We start from the raw sequence: 25,668 nt of genomic DNA, 5'->3' as shown, positions 1-25,668 counted from the left end.
GTAAATGTGAGAAATGCTTGTAAAGCCAAGCAGTGACTGGCAGACATCTTTTTTAATAAAGAAAAAGTTAATTCACTGTGAAGGAAAATCCCTAACAATTTACCAGCTGTTGAAATTCTTTAATAATAGCACTTGTGTGACATTAATTGCTATTCTAAATAACATATGGCATGGAGGCAGAAAAGGTAAGCTGTCAAAGACAATTGTGTGTGCTCTGTTATTCCCTGTGGCAAACTGCTAACAGATCACCAACCCTATTTCCTCTTCTTTCTGGGCACACAGCTACCTGCTATTTTCCTGTCCCCTTTGTGTTTATTTGTGACACGGACTGACTACTGGCCAGTGGGATGTAGTTAGAAGTGATATATGCCCCTTTTGAGCCTGACCTCTACAGCTCTCATACTTACGGCACTCCATTTTTCTTCCTGCTGACCAAATGGAGAGAATGTTGAGGACCTAAGAGACAGAAGAGGCCACAAGATGGAAAGAACCATTGCTACTTGAAAGACAACTGCCTGACCAAGAACACCCACACTGGACTGTGGCTGGACTATCATTCTCTCCTGTATAGTCTCCCAGTTTTAGGCAAGTGCTAATTATGTGAAAATAGCTAAATCTGCTCTGCCTGTAAACAGAAAACTGAAGTCACTATCTTGCCATGGAGGTCTTTCAAATTCATATCAGGCTTCTACCAACATTCAAAAGTATTACTGATGGGAAAATTGCTTTCTTCATTATGTTTATCTCAAGACAGACAGGGGTAGTGACATCTGCACTGATAATTACCCACTGGCGAAGAAATCTAGTGACACTCCAGTTGTTTTGCTATAGTTTGAAATTTTTGGTTCAGAGTTCATGTGGTTATTTGCAGATTAACTAGAAAAAATAATGCCGATTGCCGTAACGTAAGTTTTAAACAATCTTTTACCAAAACATTTTTTGAGCCCTGGCTAGATAGCTCAGTTGGTTAGAACATTGTCCCAAAGCACAGAGGTTGCTGGTTTGAACCCCAGTCAGGGCACATATAGGAATGGATTAATATTCCTCTCTCTCACACACACACCAATAAAATAAAGTAAAATAAATATTTTTTTAAAAAAGAAAGCACCTCATTTTAAATATGTATTGTATGTTTTTCGTTTGTGATTCTAGCTCAAGAACAAACGTCTTAGGTCATTTTACACAATCCCTTCTCATTAGGCAAGATAGATCTTCTCGAAGATCGAGAAAAGTGACCTTATTGTTTAGACATGTCTGGCATTACTTCTGTGGGAAAGAAGAAGAGCCAGTTAGCATCTGCCATAAACCAATTCCTCAAAGACAGCCAGCAATGAGTTTTGATCATAAGATTATATCTGGTCAAATTATTTCTTTCCTTAGTGAAAACCATTAATATGAATTAATCCAAGCAGTTCAGTGGTCTAAGTTCTGCTCACTTGAATCTTGCTATAAGAAATAACTAACTAACTAAATAAATAAACAATACGGTACTTAACAAAAGGAAGTCAAATCACACAATAATGAGATGCTTCAGACCAAAATGACATTAAATGTTTTTTATTGAACAAAAAGATAAAACATGAAAGTTGAATTCACTGAACAGAAGCAGCTTGCCAGGTGAAACTGCTATACTTTGTGCTAAATAACCTCACAAACTGAGAGTATACAGAATACATAATATGGAAGTTACCTCAACAGCAAAGGAGAAGATGTAGTTTACCATTTTGGAAGGTAAAATTTGGTAAAGTAACAAATTTAGTTGCTCAAAGTTTCCAGCCTTTATCCACTGAAATCAGCATGATTCTACATATATGCATTCATATTGTACATACTGAATTCCTGCTGGTTCTTTTGGAAGAAAATTTTAATTCTGCTTTTACATTTATTTGACATGCCACTCATATTTTTAAAGTTCTGCATTTGGTATTTCTATGTGTGTGTGAATGTTTTGATACACACTTTTAAAACTCCAACCCTTGTTTATAAGTGGCAAGATCATGCTGCTTGTTTTAAAATATGAGTGAATTCCAGTTATTCTTTCTCCTGTGCGTTTAAGGAACTTTATATGTTTTCAATGCACCCACACAGACAGATAGGTTGACAGTTATGTCAAAAATACTTTATGAAAAGAGGGAGGCAGCTCATGCAAGTTGGCAACCTTTTGTCTATTGTTTTCTGTTGGGGCCGGCTGCCTCCCTTTGACACCTTACAGTCAAGATGAAAGAAATACATCTGCTTTGAAGCCTAGTTAGCACAGCTGTACATTTACTATAACCCACCTTGACTTGGTTTATTGGGCTTTATAATGTAAGATGACAAATACTTCATACCCAGCACACAGCATCAAAAAGTACTGAAGAAACATTTTAAACACAATAACTTGATTGTTTTTCTTTTTTTTTCTTTTTTTTTTCTTTTGGTGTGTTAAACATCAACTTCTATGGGATACATTTCCAGAATTGTTTTGTTACCACTTTATAAACACTCTAAGCCAAACAAACAGCACAAATAACATCAATGTTGTCTTTTTTTCAATATCTGTATCAATTACAGGAGGCTAATCCTAACATACACTATTTAAAGGGAGGGGGCAGCAAAAGAAGAGAATCCATGACACATTGCAAAGATAGGACTACAGTATTTTACTTGTAGAGATAATCTTAAGGTGCAGAAAGAGGGGATTCTCTAGAAGGTGATGGTGTACTTTCTTCAGGTGGAAAAACTGTGAGTGTGCAAGCTCGAATGCCACCAAGGGACTCTGGGAGATCAAACACCTTATGCCATTCATCTTTATCTGGATCATATTTCTGCACTATCTCTACCATACAACGATTATTCCAGGAGTACCCACCAACCACGTAGATTTTATTTTCAAAGACAGCGACCCCAACATCGCTCTGCCCTCTTAACATGGCAGCAATTGGGGTCCACTGGTCAAGGATAGGTGAGTAGTATTCACAGCTTAGGACATCATCATAATCACTTGTGCCTCTGAAGTGATTGCCACCAATGACATAGAGCCTTTCTCCCACTGTGCACATGCAATGCAGACCTCGGACAGTGGTCATTGGCGCCTTTTGGATCCATTTGTCAGTATCAGGGTCAAAGCACATGAGCTCCTTTTGGAAAGTGTCATGAGTAATTCCTCCTAAAGAAGGAAAATGATCAGCATGAGGTAAAGAGATTGTTATAAAAATGCCAAAGCAAAAAAAATATGCCAAAGCAAATAGAAAGCTCTCTGTCATAGATCATTAACTTCTAGCCACAATTATGACATTTTATAGCTTCTCAATAGTATTCTTATAAATATCTGCCCTCTCTATAACCTTTCCCTGAATTAAAAAGAAAGAAAATAACACTTTCATCTTCTTAAAGAACAAGAATACAGTTTATATTATTGCAATGAGTTTTTCCAATAGAGACCCATGGGACTTAAGAGGCATTACTAAATGAAAATATAGTTTGGGCACTTTTAGAGTTGGGTCTGCAGTAAATTCCAAGTACAAAGCATCATTCACTCCTAATGCTTTTCAGCAAGCACCCTCTGGGCGCTGAACATAGGGCTCAGGTATTGTAATTCTAGGTGCCCATTTCCTCACTTGCTAAATGAAAGTACTCAAATTATAGGACTGTGACTATGACTATGAACTGAAATAAATCAAAATGCTTTGGAAAGATTGAAAGTGTTGTATAAATGGACAAGCTTAGAAGAGTATTCAGAATTGTTTCTGTAGACTTTTTGATGGGTGGGGTGAGGGTGAGTAATGTCATATCCTATCAGCATGGACATTTACAAAATTAAATATTGGAATGCTGAATATGTATGTAATTTTGTTTGTACAATTGGTTGATCTATTGAGTTGCTATCATCTACAAAGTGTATTTTTAAATAACAAATCAGTCTCTACAATAAAAAAATCAAGACTATATGTTTTTCAGATTAGGGAAGAACTAAACTAATTTTCATCTACATCTGTCAAAGCTCTACTACAGGGGTCCCCAAACTTTTTACACAGGGGGCCAGTTCACTGTCCCTCAGACCATTGGAGGGCACACTGCACATATCTTATTTTAAAGTAAAAAAAAAAAAAAGGGAACAAATACAATATTTAAAATAAAGAACAAGTAAATTTAAATCAACAAACTAACCAGTATTTCAATGGGAACTATGGGCCTGCTTTTGGTTAATGAGATGGTCAATGTGCTCCTCTCATTGACCACCAATAAAAGAGGTGCCCCTTCTGGAAGTGTGGCAGGGGCCGGATAAATGGCCTCAGAGGGCCGCATGCAGCCCGCGGGCCGTAGTTTGGGGACCCTTGCTCTACTATCTGGTGGCCAGATGGAAATCAATGTTCTTTCTTCTGCTTTGTATTATTTTTCTTCTGTATTTTACAAAATTGTCAGAAAGAAAATAGTGTTTTTTGGCTTGAAAAACTAGCCATGGTTCCTATCCTAACTTTGATTGTGAAGGTCATGTATGCAGTATGTGCTAGTTATGCCAAATCACCACTAGTAAGAGGTGAATGACTTATGCAATTTGAAGAGAAACCAGAGAATACCAAATCACCACTAGAACAATTCAGATGTCATTTTCACTCCAGAGGATTTGGAGCTCTCATTATAATGTCACAGGATCTACACACAGTAAATTGGTAGATGATATAAGTCATTGATTAGTAGAGCATATGATTTTCTGGATGACTCTTTCAGTATAAAACATCCTATATCTGCTCATAAACTTAACACCAAAACCCTGCTAATCACATACTCCAGGCCTTTTACTGATCCTTCTTCATTGCAGATGTCCTAAGGCAGTGTTCAGAGACTCAGAGCACAAACATCACCTAAACACCTTTATTCTCAAATAATATAACTGCTGACATGGCATTGGCAGACCCCCAAAAGAGGGACACACTGTCTGAGGTAGTCTGTGTCAAGGTCAAATGATAAGAACCTGCCTAACAAAAGAAAATTTCAATATCAGAGTTGAGCCCTGGCAAGTTGGCTCAGTGGTAGAGCAATGGCACAGCATGTGGAAGTCCTGGGTTTAATTCCCAGCCAGGGCACACAGGAAAGGTGCCCATCTGCTTCTCTACCCTTCCTCCTCTCCTTTCTCTCTATCTCAGGGGTAGTCAACCTTTTTATACCTACCGTCCACTTTCATATCTCTGTTAGTAGTAAAATTTTCTAACTGCCCACCGGTTCCATGATTATGGTGATTTATAAAGTATAAAGTAGGGAAGTAACTTGATAAAATTTATAAAGCATAGTTACAGCAAGTTAAAGCATATAATAATAATTACTTACCAAGTACTTTATGTCAGATTTTTGCTATGTTTGGCAGAATAAATCTTTATAAAACAACTTACTGTAGTTAAATCTATCTTTTTATTTATTCATTGGTTGCTCTGCTACCACCCACCATGAAAGCTGGAACACCCACTGGTGGGCGGTATAGGGACCAGGTTGACAACCACTGCTCTGTCTCTCTCTTCCCCTCCCACAGCCAAGGCTCCACTGGAACAAAGTTGGCCCCGGCACTGAGGATGGCTCCATGGCCTCTGCCTCAGGTGCTAGAATGGCTCTGGCTGCAACAGAGAAACACCCTAGATGGGCAGAGCATCACCTCCCAGTGGACATGCCCGGTGGATCCCCGTCAGTCAGGTGCATGCAGGAGTCTGTCTCTCTGCCTCCCTACTTCTCACTTCAGAAAAATAAATATATATATCAGAGTTGAACATTACATTAGAATAAGACTCTTCTCTAAATTCTACAAAAGAATGATTTAATACCAACAGTTTGAGAATGGAAGTTGTTACTGGGACAGTATAAGCAAACAACAGCTGGTTCAGAATTTTTTACTAGAAAAAATATATGTGCATGTGGCCAAAATACAGGAGTGGGCAGAAGTAGGTTTACAGTTGTGACTATGCAAAACACAGTTCATTCTTTTATTATTAATTATTGTATTATTTTCCATTTAAACAGCTGTAAACCTACTTTTGCCCACCACTATATCTCTTCTAAAATCACGACAAATTATATTATGATTATCCATTTTCTGGATTATTTTTATTAACACTATATAGAAAGATGGTGACAGTTAAAAAATTATGTATTGTATTAATTGTATCTGAATCATAATTGTTTACCTGAAATATACATTACTCCTCCATACACAGTTCCAGCATGGCCATAGTGGGGCTCACTCATTTTGGCAACGTAGGTCCATTCATTTGTTCTTGGATTGTAACATTCTACTGTAGCTATTGTTAAAAAAAGAAAAAAAAGGAAGAGAAAAGAATTTATAATTTCAAATTTAGCAAATTATTTTTTAAGATGGAACAATAATTATTTATAAATAACTGAAACATATGTATTATAGGTATGAGACACACTTTAGGAGGTCTCTAATTATTGTGATTGTATTAATAACTTGAACCATTAATATATGTTACATCAGACTAGATACTTAGCGTAATAGTCTAACACATTTCTGTCACTGCAGAAATCACTACAATGACTTTTCTACTTGTATCTTTATAATTTGGCATTTTTCTAGGAAGAAAAACATTTCAATTCTGGGGCCCATGTTGATATACCACATAGGAAAAAAATATTAGTAGATATAAAGCAAAATTTTAAATTGAGAATAAAAGTATGCATGCTGCCTGGTGTATGGTCTCATGTTTATTGCTTTATTTCATATTCAGACTACAAAATGGACACTGACAATAATTCTTCCATATCTACACATTAAAGCCAGTAGTTTGTATATATCCAATGCTGTTGCAGCCAGTACTGCTCATACCTTGAAAATGATTGGTAGAATAATATGACATTAAGAATTTTTATTAGGAGTACTTCCTTTCAGTAATAAATTTATCAACTTTAACATACAGTATTTTAGAAAAGTGACTTCAACTTATTTATTTCTTATTTATTTTTTTATTTACTATTGATTTTTAGAGATAGGGGAAAGAAAAGGGACAGAAACAGAAACACCAACTCGTTGTTCCATCCACGCCACCATTGGTTGATTCTTGTATGTGCCCTAACTGGGGATCGAATCCATAATCTTGGTATGTCAGGACAACACTTTAATCAACCAAGCCACCCGGCCAGGGCATATAGCAACTTGTTTAAACATCAATTTGTTATAACCTCAAAAATAGAACAATGACAGTCCAGACAAATCAAAATTGTAAACCTTTTTTTAAAAGCATGAAGTCTAGATTGACTTGAAAAGTTTATACAATTTATTGCAGACACTGCCAGTTGCTAACCCAATTTCTTGTCTCCCCTAATCTTGCATTTTTCCTACTGACAGAACCATAACACTCTTTGGAAAGTGCTGTGCCAAGTTTAAAATAAAATTCTAATTATCAGGTCCCTTTGAAGTTGGAGTGATCATATAATAGTCGTAGACAATAAAATGGAAGCAGAATTCTACTGAGTGGGCTATTTGATCAAGCCACTAGAATAAGATTTTGCTACTTGCAGCCAAATGAAATTCTAACTGGTAAATCATCCTATGAACAAGATTTCTAATTAAAAAGATAACATGAGAACAGACAAAACTAGAGACAGAAATTGAAAGAGCTTAATTTTCTACTCTTCAATAATTCCATTTCTTCATCAAATTCACTACGTAAAGTACTTAATTCTCTTCTAAAAACACCTATATTATACCATTTCATAACCTTTTACTAATTTCCTTTTCCACTTATTTTTTACATTTGCGTTTTCAGTCTTCTTCAAAGGCTTTTACTATTCTCATTCTGATCTATTCTGTTGATAGTTTTGTTCTTTGATTCAGGCTTGAACCCTTACCAACTCTATCTCTTCTAAACCCTTCCATCAAGTAGCATGATCCTGCAAAATCTTTTCCCCCAAATAAGGTAGGAGTTTTTCCACAATTAATGATGAGCTAAAACTACCACATACTCAGTACTGTTTCTGACTATGTCCAATCACTGATGTCTTTTAAATGTACATTTCCATTTGTTTTTTTATCTTATTTTTATTAATTTTAATGCAGTGACATTGATAAATCAGGGTACATATGTTCAGAGAAAACATCTCCAGATTATTTTGACATTTGATTATATTGCATGCCCATCACACAAAGTCAAATTGTCTTCAGTCACCTTCTATCTGGTTTTCTTTGTGCCCCTCCCCTCCCCCCACCCCCTCTCTCTCCTTCCTTGCCCCTACCCCGTTGCCATCACATTCTTGTCCATGTCTCTGAGTCTCATTTTTATGTCCCATCTATGTATAGATTCATATAGTTCTTAGTTTTTTCTGATTTACTTATTTCACTCCATTTGTTTTTAGCATGACTTTTACCTACTTGACAAGCAAAATCCTACTGAATGGACATTATTCTCTCTCTCTCTCTGTCTCTCTCTCTCCACTTATAGAGAATCTAGTATATTGATTGGTAGTTGGCATCAGAAAAGTAATTAATGATAGGGTTTTAGCTGATAAAAATGTAGACTAATCACACATCTTATCAGTAAAAGGGTTTTAAAAGACTTCCAAGATCATCTTTCCAATATATTCGAGGTCAAAGACAGGTTTTATTATAGTTCTGTTTTTCTTAATGAAGAATTCTGCTTTTAACTTTAAAATTTCAAGAGTGTTATAGTCTTTCCCTATGTTTAATTCAGTCTATTTTGATGCAGTTTCCTCTTATTTCTTTTATAATGAACTAGAAGTTGAATAAATATTCACTCTTTATGATCATTAAAATTTATCTATGTAGAAAGATAATGCTGGATTTCTGTCAGTGAGCCAACTGATTTTTTTCCCTAATAGAGGTTATAAGAACCCATACATCTACACATATGTATAATTTCTCATACTGGTCCCTAACTGGCCTGACCAGGTGGTGGCACAGTGGATGGAGTGTCAGACTGGGATGCGGAGGACCCAGGTTCGAGACCCCGAGGTCGCCAGCTTGAGCGCGGGCTCATCTGGTTTGAGCAAAGCTCACCAGCTTGGACCCACGGTCGCTGGCTCAAGCAAGGGGTCACTCAGTCTGCTGAAGGCCCGCAGTCAAGATACTTATGAGAAAGCAATCAATGAACAACTAAGGTGTTGCAACGAAAAACTGATGATTGATGCTTCTCATCTCTCTCCATTCCTGTCTGTCTGTCCCTATCTATCCCTCTCTCTGACTCGCTTTCTCTGTAAAAAAAAAAGTGTATATACTTGCCCTTATTTATGTTGTCCATATTTACATGGTTAGTGCCATAACTTTGATAGGGGGAGAAGCAAGGGATGATGTAAGGCAAGGACCTGGAGCCACCAAGCAGTGGTTTTGTCACTGTGTTAGAGAGGAATTTGATAATGAGGTTAATTGGGAAAATCAAGGGGTCAGGTAAACTACAGCTAGGAATTCAAATCCAGTATGCCATCTGCTTTAGTATGACCTACAAGATAAAAATATGAATGGTTTTTACATTTTTAAAGAGTTGTGGGAAGATCAAAGGAAGAATATATGAACATTATATGTATTTCAAACTTTAGTGTTCATATATAAAACTTTATTAGAATAAAGTTCCTCACCTATTTGTTTATAAATTATCTATAGCTGCTTTTGCAATATTACAGCAGAGGTGATTAGTTGTGAAGAGTCCCTACAGACTGCAAAGCTGAAAATATTTGTTCTGGTTCTTTACAGAAGTTTGCTGAACTTTATCATCTTCAGTAGTCTGGGGGCCTGGTATTTAAATAACAGACCATCTTCAACTTAAGAATTACACTCAATTAAGCTGTTTTTTTTTCACATATATTACTAGGAATCTTATTTTTTCAGGTGATTATACTGGAGTCCAGAATTGGTCCCAAGGGATGATGTGGAATTTACTTGTTCTTTGAGATTGGGAATGAGATTAGGCCTGAAGAAAACCATATGAATAACAATGGCACCCATAGAGTGGGGATGGGCTCTAGAATCTTAAAGTGTAGATGGTGATTTGTTGCTTAATGAAGAAAACACCATATCCATTAAGGTATATGGAGGTATTTGATCAATTTCAGCAAGTTTATTGTACATTTATTTAAAAAAAAGTCTAGCATTTTTTCCTGTAAGTCATTTTTATTTGAAAGCTTGATTTATCAATATTTAACTGAAGTAAAAGATATCAGAGCTGTTATATTTCTCTTCAATATAGAAAACCTCAATGGAAGATCGATTGCTTATATGACATAATTTTGAAAGATACCTGAAATAACGGACTGTTTTTTCTCTTAAGTGACAGCTACTCTTAAGCTTATTCTCATTTCCCATTGTACCCAAAGTCAAAGTAAATCAGTGTGTCTAAGAAATTATATTTCAGCAATATTCCAGGCTCATACACACACTAGTAGTATTGTTTTGATGTACTGTGGCCTTGGGCCCATACAGTCCATGAAAGGATTTTAAAAGGCCAAGTGCATTAAAATGATCTAAAATGCCTTGCTCTGGCTGGGTAGCTAGTTCAGTTGGTTAGAGCACCATCCTGATATGCCAAGGTTGTGTTTGATCTCCAGTCAGGGCACATACATGAGTCGATCAATGAATTTATATATAAGTTTAACAAACTGATGTTTCTCTCCCTCTCTCTAACTCTCTCGTCAATCAATAAGTATTTTTAAAATGATCTAAAGTGCCATGTAAATGTTGTCACTTTTCTTTTCATAGTTATAGATAGGCAATGGCTATTGAATGTATGAAGAATAAATGATATACTAGTACTAATGAACCTGTTAAATTGTTAAAAGACTCTCCCACCAATCTCCTTTTCTTGACACCCATTCTATCTCCTTCTCTATTTTTTTTTCTGAAGCTGGAAACGGGGAGAGACAGTCAGACAGACTCCCGCATGCGCCCAACTGGGATCCACCCGGCACACCCACCAGGGGGCGACGCTCTGCCCACCAGGGGGCGTCGCTTTTTTGCGACCAGAGCCACTCCAGCGCCTGGGGCAGAGGCCAAGGAGCCATCCCCAGCACCCGGGCCATCTTTGCTCCAATGGAGCCTCAGCTGCGGGAGGGGAAGAAAGAGACAGAGAGGAAGGAGAGGGGGAGGGGTGGAGAAGCAGATGGGCGCCTCTCCTGTGTGCCCTGGCTGGGAATCGAACCCAGGACCTCCGCACGCCAGGCCAACGCTCTACCACTGAGCCAACCGGCCAGGGCTTCCCCTTCTCTATTTATAAAGGCATATTAACATGTCAGCATAATCAGTTAAAATGGGAACGTTAAGTTATTACAACAAATGTGTGTGTGTGTGTGTGTGTGTGTGTGTGTGTCAGTAGAAGTGGAGTTTCATAAAAAAATACTTATGGAGCAGGAAAAAAGTTAACACCCCAGCTTCTGTCTGGGACATTCATTAATAAAAGCAAGAGTTTCCTTAGAGCCAACATCTGCTATTATGCAAAAACAATGGGCCTAAGAAAACTGGATGAGGCAACTGACACGTACTTTTTTTTATTTCTGCAAAGAGAAAAATTATTAACAGAATTCACAAGAACTCATTGATACTGTTCTTTTGGGAAGTATTCAGGGCAGGTTAGATCAGGCTTGGTTATCTCAACAATAAAGAATGTTTCTAGATGAGACAGTTGACATCTTGCATTTAGCATAGGTGAAACTCTAAGGGGGTGGAGTGGGTATTGAAAAAAATGAAGCCTCTTGCTTCTTGGTTTTATATAATGCCTTCTTTTGGCATGAAAGTACTCCTGTAATCAAGATTTTTACTTTGAGTGCACTTAATAGTCAATCACATAATTATTTTTTTTTAATTTTTCTGAAGCTGGAAACAGGGAGAGACAGTCAGACAGACTCCCGCATGCACCCGACCGGGATCCACCCGGCATGCCCACCATGGGGCGATGCTCTGCCCATCCTGGGCGTCGCCATGTTGTGACCAGAGCCACTCCAGCACCTGAGGCAGAGGCCACAGAGCCATCCCCAGCGCCCGGGCCATCTTTGCTCCAATGGAGCCTTGGCTGCGGGAGGGGAAGAGAGAGAGAGAGAGGAAAGTGCGGCGGAGGGGTGGAGAAGCAAATGGGCGCTTCTCCTGTGTGCCCTGGCTGGGAATCGAACCCGGGTCCTCCATACGCTAGGCTGATGCTGTACCGCTGAGCCAACCGGCCAGGGCCCAATCACATAATTATTAAAAACAATTTCCAATATATTTAATCTTAAAATACTTAATATAGACTGATTTGGTGGGTGTGCTGATTTTAAGCAAAGCAATCATTTTCTATAAAAGTTTAGTTATTTTAGATTGTAGGAGATGATATTAAAGGGAAAGAATATCAAATAATTGGCCTGTAAATGTTTCCTTTTACTTTCATACTGAAACACAGAAGACTATTTTAAATGAGAGATAGCAATGATTTCTGAAGGTCATGAGCAAGGAAGTGAGATAATTGCCCAATGGGGTAGTCTACTTCTTGTTCTCTGCTAAGTATATCACGGGAAGAGCTCAAACGGGGCATGGGGGGGGTCAAGTCGGAAAAAGAATACCTTCTTGATTGTAGGTAATGATTCTCCTTGTCCTGAAGATTATAAATTCTCAGGAGAATAAGGCCTTTAATTAATATGAGGAACACATATTGAAAATTTAATAGCTACATATTAACAGGAGAGATAATATCAACAAGCACCACTGAAAAATGGAGCTATATCCTTCATGAAAAAAAAAATTCAAAATGACCACTGACTGTCAAGGTTGATGGCCTATATAATTTGTAAACTCATAAAGGTTAGTTTAGATGAATGGTTTTTCTGAGAAAGCACCAAGTCATTGCCTGTATCTTATAGATCTTTTCAGACACTGTAAATTTAAGAGTATAATAACATAAAAATAATGTGCATGCATTGACTGAGACTCGAAATGATAATTTTGCAGTAAGGGTACCAATGTCTCAAATGCCTTTACAAGTCTGATAATTAAAAATAGACTGGGCCTGACCAGGCAATGGCACAGTAGATAGAACATCATACTGGGAGGCAGAGGACCCAGGTTCGAAATCCTGAGGTCGCCAGCTTGAGCAAGGGGTCACTCAGTCTGCTGTAGCCCCCTGGTCAAGGCACATATGAGAAAGCAATCAATGAACAACTAAGGTGCCACAAGGAAGAATTCATGCTTCTAATCTCTCTCCAGTCCTGTCTGTCTGTCACTCTCTCTGTCTTCTCTGCTGTCCCTGTCACACACACACACACACACACACACACACACACACACAAAAGAAACTCCAAGGTCGCTAGCTTGAGTGTGGGCTCACTGGCTTGAGCGTGAGATCATAGACATGACTCCATGGTCACTGGCTTGAGCCCAAGGTTGCTGGCTTGAGCAAAAGGTCACTCGCTGTACTGTAGCCCCTGGTCAAAGCACATATGAGAAAGCAATCAATGAACAGTGAAGGTGTCACAAGGAAGAATTGATGTTTCTCATCTCTCCCTTCCTGTCTGTCTGTCCCTATCTGTCCCCTCTCTGTGCCTCTCTCTGTCATATATATATATATATATATATATATATATATATATATATATATATTCAGAAACCTGTGTGGCTCATGATCATGATTCAACAATCTGGAAAGTTTGGTCTTAAAAAATATATCATTGTGATAACAAAGGAAAAATCTGTAGGTGGGAAAGATCAGTAACAAGAAAGGGCTTGATAAACTGAGAAGCATAAGAGCCGAGAACAGTTATTTTTGTCTCCAAAAAACAGCTTACTCTAAATTTCATTAAACTATTTTTATTTCTTAGAATACTGAAAAGAAATGTTCTGATAATTACTCTAAATTTATCCAGAGCCAATATTTTTTTTAGTTGCACTTTTTAAAAAAATTAATTTTAATGGGGGTGACATTAATCAATTAGGGTACATAGGTTCAGAGAAAACATCTCCAGGTTATTTTGACATTTGATTATGTTGCATACCCATACTTTAAACTTCCCCAGCATTCTGGAGACTAAATGCTGAACAACTATGAGGACACTATAACAGAGAATAGAAAGAGAGGGGTAGGGGGAAAAAAACCCAAAAATGATGGTAATGACAGATTGTATGGCATAACATAAAACGTGGTCTTCATGACTTCCCTTTTGGACATCTATTTTATTCCAATTTTTATCTAAAATAAAAGAAATAGCCTGACCTGTGGTGGCACAGTGGAGAAAGTATCGACCGTGAACACTGAGGTCACCACTTCAAAATCCTGGGCTTGCGTGGTCAAGGCACATACAGGAAGCAACCACTATGAGTTGATGCTTCCCACTTTCCCACACCTTCTCCCTCTCTCTCCCTCCCCCCCCTCTCTCTCCTCTCTTTCTCTCTCCTCTCTAAACTCAATAAAATAAAATCTTTAAAAATATACATTTCAAATAACAGAAATACACCTTCTAGTTCTAATTATATATAGCCAAAGTATTGCTATATTAACTGTACATGTGACCAATATAAGATTAGAAGGACAAAAAAGTGACCATCGGCTAAGGATCACCACATCACTTTACAGTGAAGAAAACTGGTATTTTACTGAAAGGATGATTTTTAAAACTGATAGTCCAAGATTATAATATCCACAGTAAATATATGTTGGATAATATTGAACTTGGTACATTTACTCACTAAAGAAAATTATCTTACTATGTGGCCTCTGATAGGTAACAGATTATGTAAAAGAAAAAGAAAATAAAAATCCGTGATCTGGAAGGAAGAATTTTAATCTGTTCAGTAAAATATAATATGGGCTTTTAAAAATGAAAAATGAGCCTGACCAGGCGGTGGCGCAGTGGATAGAGCGTCGGACTGGGATGCAGAGGACCCAGGTTCGAGACCCCGAGGTCGCCAGCTTGAGCGCGGGCTCATCTGGTTTGAGCAAAAGCCCACCAGCTCGAACCCAATGTCGCTGGCTCCAGCAAGGGGTTACTTGGTCTGCTGAAGGCCCGTGGTCAAGGCACATGTGAGAAAGCAATCAATGAACAACTAAGGTGTCGCAATGCGCAATGGAAAACTGATGATTGATGCTTCTCATCTCTCTCTGTTCCTGTCTGTCTGTCCCTGTCTATCTCTCTCTCTGACTCACTCTGTCTCTGTAAAAAATAAAAAAATTAAAAAAAATAAATAGAAAAAAATAAAATAAAAATGAAAAATGAGGAAACATTCCAAACTTCTGTCCAAGATTCTATTAGAATTTAAATTAGCAGAATACACTTTGTAGTTGAACAAACCTTCAAGATGAAAACCATATATACTGTGAAAATCAAATATTCTGCAACATATTGATGTATTTATAAGATAATTTGTACCGTGGCCAACAATATATGCCCAGATCAGGCATACTCTTTGTCTCTGATATTTTCTAAGAAAAACAGTTTAAAATGAAACCCTAACTACATTTTTTATCTTTTGTTTTATAGAACTATTTATTCTATGATTTGATAAGAATTTCGAAGTAAAGAGACTTACGAAGTTCACCAGCTGCATTTCGCCCTCCGACTGCATATAGATATCCTTTGAGGGCACTTAGGTGGAAGAAGGTACGCTTTTCATTTAAAGATGCAACTTGCATCCACTTATTGTATCGAGGATCAAATCTGAAGACTGTATCAACAGCGGTTTTTCCTTTTGTGTCATAATTACTCTGTCCACCAACGACATAGAGGAAATTTCCAATGACAGCAATGCCATGCTGATACCTTGGGGCATCCATGGGGGCTAAGGATTTCCACTCATGGGACTTTTCATCATACATGCGCAATTCCTTGCTAACAACCAGCTGCTGCCTCAGCACTCCTCCTAGTGTAACCAAATGAGTGGTGTCAGACCGAATGGCAGTCCTGTCTGACTGCATAACTGGCTGCATGTATGGCATCATTTGGTAATTGCTAGCTTCCAAAAGGAGATTCACACAGGTATTGTCAGTTCTCATGAAATCCACGGTTTGCACATAATTAATAAGCTCTTGTGGTGTCATCAGTGGGAATCGTATGTTCTTCATTAATTTGGCAGCCAAGTCCATCCGAGGCTCTTCCAGGCGTAGCCAGCGACAGGTAGCCTTAAAGAGCTCAAGTTCAGTGCAATGCTTAAGGCTATTGCTGGAAAGCACAAAGGCAAGACGCTCAAAAGGGAGTTTCAAGAACTCCCCAGTGCTCAGCAATGCAGGAAAATTTTTCAGGACGAAGCTGTTAACGTATTTATCCACTTCTGTCAGATTGTAGGTGTTGGAAATCCGCCCAACTTCAACACAATTGTCCAAAGTGACCTATTAAGCCAATAAAAAAAATTAAAACACACTCCTTTTATGACAATCACATCTGGATAACATAAATACCTGTTCTAAAAGAAGAGTAAATTATGTTTTTCCCTGTCCATATAGATGCAAATAAAGATTCTTATCTAAATATCAATACATTAATGATCTAAAAAGAATTCACAAACCACCTTTACCTAATCCAGTAGAAGAGTGAATAAAAGGAAGTATTATTCAAAGTCAGTAGGTCAGAAGTTACTATAGGAAACAATGTTATTACTTGACTATGGCCAAAATAATTACAGTAAGTTCTCAATGCTCTTAATAGATTCTTGGAACTGTGAAGAAATATAATGAAACAAATTTTATCATAGGCTAATTGATATAAACAAGTGTTCAGCTGTTATTGCTTTTCATCAACGTTATAATGAAATGTTATTGAAGGACCTCCTGCTGTATTTTTCTCTCCTTAAAAGTGTGTATTCACCCCCCCACACACACACACCCAGAAATACTAATAAAATTCTGGCCAGATGAAAATTTTTGAAAAAAGTAGAAAATTATTCTATTGTGGTTCGTCTCAATCCTCTTCTCAGTCATGGTTCTTAAATTTAATTCAGCTACCAGATCAATTATTAGAAAAGCTCTAATACCTGATTCTAAGATTTCTCTTTCATGTAAATGGGTTTCATTCAATACTATTCTTTCATTCATTACTATTCAGTTTTATTTCCAAATACATTTTTAAAAAAATTTAAAAAGGCCCTGGCTGGTTGGCTCAGTGGTAGAGCGTCAGCTTGGCATGCAGGAGTCCTGGGTTCGATTCCCAGCCAGGGCACACAGGAGAAGCACCCATCTGCTTCTCCACCCCTCCCCCTCTCCTTCCTCTCTGTCTCTCTTCCCCTCCCACAGCCAAGACTCCATTGGAGCAAAGTTGGTCGGGGCACTGAGGATGGCTCTATGGCCTCTGCCTCAGGTGCTAGAACGACTCTGGTTGCAACAAGGCAACACCCCAGATGGGCAGAGCATCGCTCCCTGGTGGGCGTGCTGGGTGGATCCCGGTTGGGCGCAAGCAGAAGTCTGTCTGACTGCCTCCCCGTTTCCAACTTCAGAAAAATACAAAAAAAAAAATTAAAAAGTTATTGCTTATAGTAAAATAGGATAATTATTACTAGAGTAATTTTCCACATTGTTGTTCTGGAAGTATAAGCAAGGGAATCACTTTAAGGAGGGTTGGAATAGGTGTGTATGTATTAAATTACCCCAAGGGATTAGTTAGTTTTTGGTTTCTATTGTATGCCATGTAGTTTTTCTTAGCCACTGTCTTACTCTCAGTATTATTCTAGCTCTGCCTCAAGTCAAAATAAGCCCAGAAAAATTTCCCCAGCACAGAGCAAGCTATGCCAAGAATGAAAAGCAGGAAAAAGAAAGAAGCTATGGAGAAGCTCCTCTTCTGCAGGACCTCTTTTCAATACTCTAACAACTGATTGGTCAAAAGTGAAAAGAGAAAAAGCATATCAGCAAATGTTATCCACGGAAGAAGTCAGGACACAAGCCTACCATAAAAATGTCTGGGTGTGTATATGTATACAAACACAGAGACAACTCAATGGCAAAGTACTCAAATGTATTTTAATTTAGTCAGGGTGTGTGTTCATAAATGTGATGTAAAACTAATTAATGCAACTATATAGTTAAAGACTGGCAGACAGTTAAGAAAAAATTGGCTAATCCTTCTATTGCCCTATTATTTAAAAGCTGAAAATCATTACTCCTTGCATAAAATAACAGCCTAATTAAGATATAACGCTACTGAAAGCCCTAAGGTTAATGCACACACACAAGACAAAGATCTATTGGTCAAGACTTGGAACTCTTTTAAGCAGCTGATTTGCTTTGCAGAAATAACCAAAAAGTTTTAATTGCTTGCGACACTTAACAGCAATGTATTTTTAAAAATACCTAAAGTTGTAACCCAAAAGAACCCCAAAAAATAAATAAATAAATTAACCCTTTATGGATCTTTTGAAGTACAGTTAGTTCAACACTGTTCAATACCTTGGATTTCTAATGTGGTTAATAAAAAGTATATTTTAAGCTAATTTTAGATGTGACAGGTTGGTGTCTCAATAAAGTTATAAATTATGTAAATGAAGTTACACTCACTACCTGATTGGCCAAGCCACCTTAAGTAGAAGATATTCCTGTTTTGGGTAATTTGCATTTTTATACACATTTACTAGTATGGGTAAGCAAAAGTTGATAACAACACAAAAATAATTCCCAACTGTGCAGATTCTCAGCATTATTGATATGACTGAAAAATATAAACAACAAAAATGGGTACTTCACATGGACAAAAGGATATCATCGGTTGTTAGTCATCAAATTTAAAGCATATAAAATAAGCCAAGTTGAAAGATTAGAAACCAAACTAATCAAGGTATTTAGTTCCTGACCCTTTTCCCTCTTCAATTTTATGCTGTAAGAAAACAGTTACTAAAATACCAGGACACAAAACCTACCTTTTATTTAGGGGCATTTGGAAAATATCAGTATGTTCAGATACAGACACACAGAACTGGAAAATACTCTGATAGACCACCTAGTCAATACAGATAGCTGCCTACTCTTTTAAAAATCACCAGAGAATGGAATTTCATAGCCTCCCAATTGTTATCTTCTTGACAGATGGACTAAGCAGTTTCAATAGCTCATGTACAACAGCTACCACACTGTGGGTATATAACAAAGGTTAAATACTACAATTATAAGCAATATAAAAATTAAAGATGTGATGATAGATACAACTAAAAATAGAATACTGTTGAATTAACATAGTAAATTACTAGAATCTTATGAATTTTAAAAAAGGTTCAGATAAGAAAAACATGTAATAGGACATTAATTATAAAGTGCATATAATCAAAGATGAAAAACTAATTGTAGAATATAAAGATTATAGAAGCAAAGTCTAAAAGAACAATTAAATACTAGTTAATATAAATATATAAAAATGATGGTAAACAATTTTTGGAAAAATACAGGATTATTCAATGATGGTTCATTTCAATCCACTTCTTAGTAATGATGTTGAAAGTTCATCAGCTAGAATACCCCCAAACATTCAGGCTAAGTTGACTTAAAATGATAGACATATCCAGTAACAAACATATAATGTAATTAATGCATATATTAGAATGCATTACCTTTTCAAAATATAAAAATATAAAGTTTAAAGCTTATTTTTAAGAATTCATATGTAGAAAGAACTCAAATTTTGTCTGAATATATAACCTGGCCAAAATTCTAAAGAGTCATTATAGAAGTTAATTCAAATATTTACATTAGCATTTGAAAGGGCAGAAAAGCAAAAAAGAAGGAAATTTCTCAACCATTTATGAGAACAAATAAAACTGACTTTAAAATAATCAAGTGCACATTTAAGTTTCCTTGACATAAATTATTCTATTGTAATCAAACAACCTTCATGGTCATCCTAAAGGCAGTTCCAAACATCATAATTTTCAAAGTGGCAGTTTCATTAACACACTGGTACTCGCTTTGCTATATTAAATTCAAATTAAATAAATTTAATATACCTTATATTAAATTTAAATGCCCTACTCAAGTTAAAATTAAAATCACACTTGATACACCCAAACACTCTCATCATAATTTGATATTTTAATGATAGGTTTCATCAGAAATCTGTGTTGTTAAATATTTTGTTGAAGACCAGTATCTTATTCAAATAAATTCTCATTTAGAAAACAAAAAAAAAACAAAACCACAGAGCAAAAGTAAACAAGTATCTGCTTTTGTCTTCTTAAGGGAAATAAAAAGATTAAGAAGTTTAGCTGACAAATTTTGGAGGACTCCTCATTCAGTGCACCAAATATTCCTTGGTCCTGAATAGCTAATTAAAACGACATCCTGGTCCTAGTTGGGTAACTCAGTTGTTTAATCATCCCAACATGCCAAAGTTGCAGGTTCGATTCCCAGTCAGGGTACATACAAGAGTCAATCAATGAGTACAGGGATTGGTGGAATGGCACATCAGTGATTCTCTTTTTCTCTACCCCACCCTCTCTAAAAATCAATTTTAAAATATTAAAAAATGAAAGAATAATTTGATATCAAGTATCTCCAATGTAGAGTGAGAAAGCATGTTCATAGAAAAAGATTGGGAAGAAATCAAACAAGCTAGTTTGGGGGTCAAAGAATATCTTCTCCTGGGCCTCCTCCCATAGGTGAGGATTTCACAGAAAATAGGGAACTTTTGTTAAAGAGAACAAAAAGTTAAATAAAAAACAAAGACCTTTCTCTCAGTCTTTGTCTCACTTCAGATTCTAAATGTCATTTGAGGTGGATACTGATAGTGTCTCCATCTTAGAGAATCTAATTCTCTTATTCCTTTGCACTTTGAATGAACTTCCTTTATTGGATACAATATTAGCTATTATAATGGTCTTTGGGAGGATAAATTGTTTTGGACCCAGGCTGGGCCTGTTCTTACCCTACAGAGTCCCATATGGCAGATGGGCAAGAATAGGGTGATGAAAGTGATAGACAGAGGTGATACTTAATGACTAGCACAGTACAGTCTGGGTACCAACTAATCAGAATAGATGCTGGCTGTAAACAGTTGGAGTCTGAGTACTACTTGCTGAATATCAGCCTTAGAAACAAAGAAGTCATGCTTGGTTTGGTGGGGAGAAAAACTGATTTATGGTAAAATTATCAATGCAACGTTTTTCTCTAATTTTCATTGAACCTCTGCAAAGAAAAAAGAAGAAGAAAAAAGAAAAAGAAAAAGAAAAAGAAAAAGAAAGCAACCTGAAAATACATGTTTCTTATTTGTTATGAATACTCCAATTTGGATTAAATAAGAAATGGGAAATATATATATGATACAGGAAATCCTTACATCAAGAAAATATTCCCAAAGCTTGCTGCTGATATCATCACCAAACAGCAAAAGAAGGAGTCTTTTCTAAAAACTACTGACTTCCTTCATTCCTCCCTGGAGAAAACCGCTTTTCCCTGCCTTTAGCCTCTCCCACATTATACACCTCCATTGTTTCCCATCATCTCCAAGTCTCCATTGCCCCCATTCACCTCCATAACACTTCTCTGCATTCCATTGTGAGCTCCCAACTCAATAATAAATCATTGGCAGAACCAATGATATCCCTGTAGCAAGGGAAAAAAATAAACACAACTTTTAAAAATGTGTTTAAAGGAAGAGTATCACCAAGTCAAAAGAACAATGCCATCTTATTCTCTGATTAAATGTGCTTTTATATATAAAAAAGTGGTTTCTTGCTCACCTTCATTCAGTATTGTTTATTCTGTATAATTGTATATTTACATTGTAATATTTCCAATTCAATTACAAATGTCCCATTTCAGCAACCTTACATTAAATTGGGTTTTATGGGCTAACCTGTAATCTTCTATAACAGTAATTCTGTGGGGTAAATGCTATATATTACAAATTCTAACTTGTAAACAAATATAAGAAACAAACAAACAAACACACAAAAAAACTTAACTACAACCTGTTCATCAATCAGGGAACGGCTGCATGGTATTTAGCACAGTGTAGTTATGCAATGTCACAGGGACAAAACAAAGGTAATTTTCCATTACCTCCATGATATATAAAATAAACATTTTTACTTTCACAGAAATTTTACCTACTCAGTTTTGTATCGCTCACTGTTAACCTTTCGGATTCATTTCATAGTCTTCTTTTCTATAATTATCAAGAATATAATATAGTACGAACAAAAGCACCAGATCCTATAAACTATAATAATAATAATAATTACCACCCTAAGAGCAAAGAACTACCGCAAAAAGACGGCAAAGTTACGAGGAAAGTGGTTGTTGTTCCACGGAGCCTGATATTCTGTTATAGAATAGTGTTATTTGCTGAGTCATATTTAATGGACCAGTACCCCTCATCATCCACACAAGTGATTAAAAATCAGACAGAATTGTATTAGAGCTGATTTTTCTTTCTAAGAGCTCAAATCCAAGTATTGGTTTGTTTATGTGAGCTATAATCACACTATATCATTAAAAATATCCTATTTCCTTAAAATGTTTAGTTTAAGCATGCGATCCTTAAAACATGAGATTGTTATGCTTAAACTGATCTATAATAACCCAGCTTGTGGGAGAACTAAAAACAAATCTACCTTTGAAAAATATATGATCTTGAAACTTTCAGTTCATATAAGTAGAAAAGGCACCGAGGGCTACTGTATTTTTCTGATTCACTTGATTGCTGAGATGTAAAGGGAGAATAGAGTGAAGCTAAATGTTTAACAAGAAATGGAATGTGTGAAAGAGGGATAATGGAAAAATTGGATTTTATACAACCCTTACAGTAATAATCTACCGATTTTTCTGAAAACTTATCATGGATTGTGAAAGGGAAGATTTCCACAGTAAAATCACCAGACATAGTTCAGGATGAAAGATGAGTAAATAGAATGGTGCACAGAAAAGAGGTGTTTCCTCAAAGCTCATAGTTAAGAAAGTTCTAAAACCATTGGAGATACGACTGTACTATACAAGTAAGCTCCGTCAGGGACAGGCCTCTTCTCCATTAGAAACAGGTTTTAGTATGCCTGCAGAGGATGCTAAGAATGAAGAATATAAGCTTTAAGACAATATTAACTGTTATGAAAAGAAAAAAAGATATTTCCCCGGGGGTAAAACATACAGTTATAATAAATGCTTCAAACAGGTTAAGGAAGCAACATTCTAATTACAGAAAATTCGTAAATATTGCAAAATTGCTGTGATATCATCTTTAAATAAACTTGCTTTAAATAGAGCTATGTAGAACAAAATTATTTTCCAATACTGTTATTTTGAAATTTGTATATTTTTTTACTTTTTCATAAGTGGGACTTTATCCAGTTTGGTATTTTTCTTTCAGGTAAAGGAACCGGTCACAAGCAATATCTAAAATTATAAGGAAAAACTTTGGTATTTGAGAAGGAATAGGTCAAGAATGTTGCTTGCTAATGATTAGTTCCAAAATAATCATGACACTGTGTCTAGTTTGGTTCAGGATGACTACCTGTAGCTAGGATCAGTGTAAAGCAATGTTAAGAGTCTATAAATGTAAGCTGTGTTATTAGATTAATTATTAGACTGATACATTAAAAAAAAACATATTCAATACAATTCACTTTTTCTTGAAATGACATTGTTATACAATGTCAATGGCACAAAACTAGAGGAAAGATAATTATAGCTCTTGAGGGGAATAGCCTTGCATGATTAAATTAAAAGTTAATTTAGTTCCCAGATTCGGTAATGACAACAAGCAGCATCCTGGGAAATAAACTTCACTTCGGCTCTTTGTGCAATGGAGAAAACAATAGAGTCAACACTATAACACCATGCTGCCATAAAAAAACCTTCAAAATAGCAGTTAGTTTAAAAGATTAAATGTAATTATGAGACAGCAGCCTGAACACGTTACAATGCCCTTAAGCAAACAAAACACACTTTCAATAGCCCAGTTAAATTATCTGTTGGCTGACTTTGTAAGATAAGGAGCAGCTTGTTAATAAAAATCATTAAGGACACATTCTCTTGAAACTTAGAGTTTTAGACAAGGCTCCAGCCCTGGCCGGATAGCTCGGTTGGTTAGAGCATTTTTCCGAAGCACAGAGGTTGCCGGTTCGATCCCCGGTCAGGGCACATACAGGAACAGATCGATGTTCCTCTCTCTCTCTCTCATTCTCTCCCTTCCTTTCTCTAAAATCAATAAAATAAATATTAAAACATAAATAAAATAAAGACAAGACTTCATGTTTAGTAAATGCAATTTTAAAGGCCCAACACCAAGTATTTACAATATATTAATATTTGTATGAGTTAAAACCAATTATAGGAAAGTATACTATCCATCAATATAATAAATAATAGAACATATCAAAATTTACTATTGTCATAATTTTCAACCACAAAAGCAAGCTCCAGAAGTTCTGGAAATCTTCTTGGCAATATTTCTTTGCAACCAAAATATTGTGTTTCGCAGAAAAAAATTTAAGGGTCTTAACTAAAATAAACCACTGTCTTCAGGAACCAGATGACTGTTAAGTAGTTCATTGGCTGGTAGTTGTATGTGTTCTTTCTTTATCTATGAAAGAAGGCTAAAAATAAACCAGTGGGTCATCTACTATGATAGACTCAAAATTTATATTCTTAAAGGTTTCCATATAGATGTTAGTTCTTTTCAAGACCTAGCTCCCATATTTAAAGGAAGAAATGGGATTGCTAAGCTTATTTGGAAAGACTTTTAGAAATTCAAATTATGTTTCCGCAGAATTCCATTTAAAGGCTACTTTTTTAAAATCATTAAGGTGAATCTAACCGAATTAAAATATATAACACTGTCAAGAAGGTTGTGGTATATACTGTTATCAAACCCTATTAGTGCCTGGTGTCACTTGATTACACAGAAAGCTTTTCATAAGTGGTTCTCTTTCGTAAGTGTATGCCTGTACTGTTTCCTCTCAACTTGCTTCCAGACTGCACATTATGTGAACCCGTCTCTAATGGCCAAAGTTTCACGTGTCTACACAACAGATTCATTAGCCTACTCTAAACAGGGGATATCACAGTATATTGCAGAAAAAGATTTGAAGATTTGAAAATGTCTTACCCCGGAAATGAGAAATACTTTGCAGAAGTCCAAAACTGGCAGAATCTGTAGGAAACTGGCAGCTTCCAGTGTGTCTTGAAGGTTGTCCATATTAAGAGAAAGTTTGGCAGTATAAATGAAATCAATAATTTTCCTCAGACCGACTTTGCTCACGCCATGAAGCTTAATGCACATTAAATCTTGTTCTTTCATTCCACCTTAAGTAAAAAGATTCAGTTAAATGAAGGCATATAATTTAATTAAGGTCAAACTCACTTCTGCTGCTAATTAGACACAATGAAATCAAGGAAAAGTTTTATTCTGTGTAAGCATTCATGTCAATCAGGCTTCTGCATATTTTATCATTAAAAAGAGTACTTAATAATGAATATATATATATACACATACATACATACATACATACACACACACATTAATGGAGGTCTATAGGATGCAAGTGCTTCCAAAATGTTCTCTTATAACTTCAGATCTTTAGATGAATTAAAGATTGTAGGAGTGGGACCCAGGCTCTGAAGCCTAATCATACATTGTCTGGAAAAGAAAAGCTGTGAAATAAAGGAGGGTGGAAGTTGGAAAAAGGCACAACCACTTCCCAAGTTAAAAAAGCACCACCCACAACCACACTTTCTGGGTGTATATTCCGTTTGAAACTGTTTCTTCTTATCAAAACACAGACCAAAAGAAATGAATGCACTTTAAAGATAAAAAAGA

At 36.3% G+C, this 25,668-nt stretch overlaps 1 protein-coding gene across 5 annotated transcripts in view; it reads right to left on the bottom strand.

The window, feature by feature from the left end:
* Window positions 1-1,541: 1,541 nt before the first annotated feature.
* KLHL13 (kelch like family member 13) overlaps window positions 1,542-25,668 on the bottom strand; it is a 245,621-nt gene continuing 221,494 nt past the window's right edge. For all 5 annotated transcript variants that reach the window (XM_066249683.1, XM_066249684.1, XM_066249687.1 and 2 more), the window contains 4 exons: window positions 24,958-25,154; window positions 15,476-16,271; window positions 6,153-6,266; window positions 1,542-3,148 (listed from right to left, as the gene is read on the bottom strand). In XM_066249683.1, coding sequence (XP_066105780.1) covers window positions 2,661-3,148; window positions 6,153-6,266; window positions 15,476-16,271; window positions 24,958-25,154 — 1,595 coding nt within the window. In that variant the 3' untranslated portion in view covers window positions 1,542-2,660. The remainder of the gene's footprint in view (window positions 3,149-6,152; window positions 6,267-15,475; window positions 16,272-24,957; window positions 25,155-25,668) is intronic.

This window comes from Saccopteryx bilineata, chromosome X, assembly GCF_036850765.1.
Source record: "Saccopteryx bilineata isolate mSacBil1 chromosome X, mSacBil1_pri_phased_curated, whole genome shotgun sequence".
NCBI classification, from domain to species: domain Eukaryota; kingdom Metazoa; phylum Chordata; class Mammalia; order Chiroptera; family Emballonuridae; genus Saccopteryx; species Saccopteryx bilineata.
Note: the sequence above shows the minus strand (reverse complement) of the source record. Positions and strands in the feature narration are given on the sequence as shown.